We start from the raw sequence: 5,096 nt of genomic DNA on the forward strand, positions 1-5,096 counted from the left end.
CTACTTATAACCTGATACATGTGCTGAAAATTTTTTTTTTAATTCGAGAAAAAATACAGAACGATGTTTGTCGTTGTTCAAGGAGTATATACACAAATTATCTGATCACAATTTTTCTAAAATTTTCCCTCTTGCCGGAAAATTTTTTAAGAAAATTTTGGGTTCCGATCTACGTCATACCCTTTTAAATGCTTTACTTAGTGTGTGTACCAATTTTCAGCTAAATCGATTCAAAAGTAACCGAGAAACACTGTTTTAAATTTTTTTTTGATAAGACCTCCTCGTCGATAGCCTAAAAGAATTAAGTTTTCTGTTCGTTTGCCCCAACATTTTTGTCAGACAATTAAATTTTTTGTTTAAGAATATAATTACTTGTAACCTACTACTTTTGTCGGAAAAATGGTTGTAAAGATAAGGGATGCACGAACCCAGCATAATTTGAAAGTATACTTTACTAATAAAAATTAAATTTTTTGTCCGACTGTCGAGTTGCCCCAATATTTTTGTCCGACACTTTGATTTTTTGATTAAGAATATAATTACTTATAACCTACTAATGTTGTCGGAAAAATGGTTGTAAATAAAAAAATTTCAGGAAATTGACATCTTCTGCGCGTCCGACTGCGCATATGCCCCATGAAAATTGTTCGACAAGGTTACCACATTATTGTAAAAATGTTTTATGGTAGATACCGTTAAAATTATCCATGTGGTAATAAATTTATTATTTTCATAAATTTGACATATTTAGTGTGTCCGACGCGTCATATGCCCCAATATTTTTGTCCGACAAAATTGTTTTCGTTGTTTATATGATAAAATCCATTGATTAAAATAGAATGACCAATGTGGTAATAAATTTTTTTCTTGCATAAAATTGACAACTTCGTCACCGCTTGACAGACAAACGCCCCACTACCATAATGCGCCAAGCTCAAAATTTGTCCGACTCCACAAAAATAACAAGTACAAAAAGTTTCAACGGTGTGGTCATAAATAATAATTGTATATGCGGGCCCAAGGCCTATTAGATAAGATTTAACGCGCGACGGATTACGTGACAGAAAAGAGCGTGACTGTTCCCGGGTTAATACATAATATGTGTGTTTTAATAATGTTAATTTTTAATCTTTAAAATCTGAGATATTTTTCAGATGTTTCCACAGAATAAGTTTATTATCTCAAACACAAACACCCCGAGTTTATGAGACTAGAAACATGAGAAAAGATGTCTTTGAAAGCAGTGTCTCCACAGTATCATAAATGTTTAACTTGAAAGGGGCAAACAAAAATTGGTTTACCAAACTAGGATTGATTGAAGTTTTGATTTGAGCAAATTTGAACAGTTCTTTCTTTGTTAAATCATTTTGAGTTGTGATTTTCAAGATGGCAACTAAAGAGGGTAGAAGAAAAGTTACTGCCAGTTATGATTAGCTTCAGTGGCGGCTCGTCAGAGGAGGCAAGGTAGGCTTAGCCTCCCCATAAATATTTTACACACGCTACTGTTTTGTTTATCTTGAATCGCGAAAAACCATCACTCTCACTATTATACAACGCAACGTGTAAATTCCATATTATCACTAAATATCCATACGCACGGAGCATTAGCATTAGAACGCATGATTGCGTCTGTTTTTTTATTATTATTGTAGGCAGGACCCTGGGTTATCCCGAGATGCATGAACGGAGCCGATAAGCCGGCCAGCCTCCGTTGCTAATGCTCCGCGCAGCAGGCGTTTAAGGAGACCCGGTCTCCTAACAGTGGCATCTACGGTGCTATCACACGCTGCCGGGAGATTTACCAACGGAGGCTAACTAGCTTCTCGGCTCCGTTGCCGTTGCGTGCATCTCGGGACAACGAATTTTAGGGTCCTGGCTAAAAATAACGAAAAAAACTAAAAGTGCGAATTTTGTTATGAAATTCGGTATTTGGGGTTAGAATAATATTTGGAACAACTTGTTCAAATAACTTTTTCCGATATTTGTAACGCAAAGCAAAATATCGGGAATTCATGTTTTTGGATTCGCAGTAGGCCGCGTTTAGAATTAAAAAAATTCAGTTGAGCCTCTTAAAAAATGTGAACCTTCAATCTGTATGGACTGCAAAACTTCAAATCTGTATTTATTTTGATATGCATATCTACCTTCAAAAATGGAATTGTTAACAAATAAACGACACAAACTTTTACAATTAGACTAATTATTTTTAAAACGATATATTATGAATCATGAAATGTAAATAAAAAATGGGCTCTTACATTTCATTTCTTGGCGAATTTTTTTGCTAGTGCAAATTTGTCTAGATATTTTAGAGTTAGGTATAGCCTCCCCTATTGTAAAAATCACGAGTCGCCACTGATTACCTTGCCGTTAAGTCCTTTACTACAAATATAATTGAAGACCCATAAAAAATATTGGGTCAGGAATTGGATTAAAAGATCAAATAAGAAGACTACATATAATGAAAACTGGAATGAAGAACTTTCTCGAATGTTTGCCACTGATTTTCAATTTCAATATTTTCTGAACAAAATTTGCATTCCCATATGGGAATGCAAATATTGAGATATGATTCATACAAATTTAGTGCTGTATCATGGTTCTTGCCTAGTTAACATTACATTCTTTTCTTGTAACAAACTTTTGATCACTTGGTTCACTCCTCTTTTTTTTACTTTTATCTCAAGACAACAGTTTTAACATCAGCATGTGAAATAAGTATTTCATGCAAAATTCACAATGCATCATGTTTACCTGTTGAAATTTGTTTATGGAATCAAGTCTCATTCTCTCATGAAATTATCTCTTCTTCTTCATGTGCCATCTCCTTTAAGAAGGTTGGCAACCATCATGGCAATTCGCACTTTCGATACCGCTGCTCTAAAGAGATCAGCAAAAGTGCAATTAAACCAAGAAATTATCTCTAGTAAGTACATATTCAGATGTATTTCCACAGTAAAAATAAATGTTTCTAGATTTTTTATTCCATGAGACAAAAACCTCATGACATTTTCCCATTATGGATTAGCACCTTTACAAAGAAACTTTTTGTAATTTACAATATTTTTAAGATGATTTTTAAGAAACTTGTAAAAATGGCAATATCAATAAAACTAAAAAAAAATTATAAGTCATTTATTAATAAAAACTTTAATTATAACCATAAGAATTGATAAGACTTGTGAATGGTTTTGTTTGCTTGGCAACCTTCTCAGAAGCTTGCTGTGTGAGCTTCTTAAGTTTGTCACGTTTGCGGATAGCCAATACAGCCTTAACTTTACGTTTGCTTTCCAATGTACGTACAACAGATTGGTATTTCCATCCAACTTCATGTGAAAGACGGCCTACATGACAGAACTGAAACAATAAAAGTTCTTTTTGAATTACAGGAAAAAAACATGGAAATGGGTTATATTAAATAATTCTACACTCATTTAAGAAGAGTTACATCATTATTATGTCAAATAATGTAGGTAAATAATCATAGTAAAATCTCTACATTTCTAGACAAACTCTACACATGAAAATTTCTGAAAGCAATAATAAAAAAAAATATTTATAACTCAAATAATGAATAAGACCGGAAGCTGAAAACATAAACCCAAATATTTAGAATATGTCTTTTGAGTAGTCTGCTAGGTAGTAGTAGGTATAGCGATTGCAGGTGATAAGGCATGCTGTACGTAGAAAACTTTGTTTAAGGGGCTATCCTAGTGTAAAAGTTCGAAATTCATATACTTTTTTGGGTATTTCTAAAATAAAAATTATTTTGAAAACTTGCATGAGCATTTATTCTCATCTGTGAATTCTAGATCTGTAAAACAATTTTCACAAAAAAATATTGAAAATTAAACGATTTATGCGCCATCTACTGGAACCGTGAAAATAAAAACATAGCTGCAGTGATTGGGACTAATAGAGATCCTGATGAAACATAAAATTTCAAAGTGATTATTGAAATATAAGGTATTACCTATACCATCAACTAGGATTTTTGAAAAATATTAAAATTTGGAAAAATGACAGTGTGGATTTTTTTAAAATTAGCTAAAATATTTTCAGTTTTAAACATCGCCAAATTGACATTTTTTATCCGATCAAAAAACCCTTAGTTAATGGTAAAGAAAATAACTTATATTTCAATAATAACTTTGAAATTCTATGTTTCAGGATCTCTATTAGTCCCAATCACTGCAGCAGTGGAGCTGTTTTTATTTCCAAGGTTCCAGTAGATGGCGCATAATTCGTTTAATTTTCAATATTTTTTTTACGAAAATTGCTTTACATGTACTTCTTTCATAATAAATGCTCATGCAAATTTTCAAAACAATTGGTACAGTACTTTTTATTTTAAAAATTTCCAAAAAAGTATATGAATTTCGTACTTTTACACTAGGATAAACCCCTAAATTAAAACTATGTGTTTAGCAAGATAGAAACCACATAAAAGATGAATTCATTTAGTAGTTAAAAAAAACACACAATTTAGGCATTTTCAACAAAAAATTGCAAATAAGGAAGAATTTTTCAAAAAATCAAGAGGGAAAACGTATTTATTTTGATGAGAAATGACTAAAATATAATATTTGAAGCAATTCAGGAAATTCTTTTTATTTGTTATTAATTTGTAAATAACAATTTATGGCCCACTTAGAGAAATAAAAAAAATACATTTGAACTTTAAAAAGCATGCAAAATTGAAGAAAAAGGATTGGTGCAGTAGAAAAAAAATTAGTTGGTATATTCAGATTGTCAGGGACTTTTTAGCGGTACACTGCTTGCCTAAATAAGAGCATCTTCAGTGGCCCAATTAAAAAATGTAAGATATGTAATACAAAAGACTTACTTTACGGCCTGGTTTAAGGCAAATTACTCTAAGTGCACCAGGCACAACAACACGCTTCCTGCGATCATATGGGGGAGGGATACCTTCGTATGCCTTTAGTCTACGAAGAGCTTGCTTTCCCCTTTCTGATTTGTGTGGCAACATTCCTGAAAAAAAAAATGTTTCAATAAAAAGTTGATCTATAAATGAAATAAATTGAAGTAATTTTCACAAAAAATCATACAGAAAATGAAGGCATTTCATCTTTATC

General features: G+C 32.0%; 1 protein-coding gene across 1 annotated transcript in view; it reads right to left on the minus strand.

The window, feature by feature from the left end:
- Positions 1 to 3,121: 3,121 nt before the first annotated feature.
- LOC114339821 (60S ribosomal protein L13a) overlaps positions 3,122 to 5,096 on the minus strand; it is a 12,381-nt gene continuing 10,406 nt past the window's right edge. The window contains exons 4-5 of the mRNA XM_028290506.2: positions 4,847 to 4,992; positions 3,122 to 3,357 (exon numbers count right to left, since the gene is read on the minus strand). Of these exons, the coding sequence (XP_028146307.2) occupies positions 3,151 to 3,357; positions 4,847 to 4,992 (353 nt within the window). The 3' untranslated portion in view covers positions 3,122 to 3,150. The remainder of the gene's footprint in view (positions 3,358 to 4,846; positions 4,993 to 5,096) is intronic.

Source organism: Diabrotica virgifera, chromosome 1 (assembly GCF_917563875.1).
Source record: "Diabrotica virgifera virgifera chromosome 1, PGI_DIABVI_V3a".
Lineage (NCBI taxonomy): Eukaryota > Metazoa > Arthropoda > Insecta > Coleoptera > Chrysomelidae > Diabrotica > Diabrotica virgifera.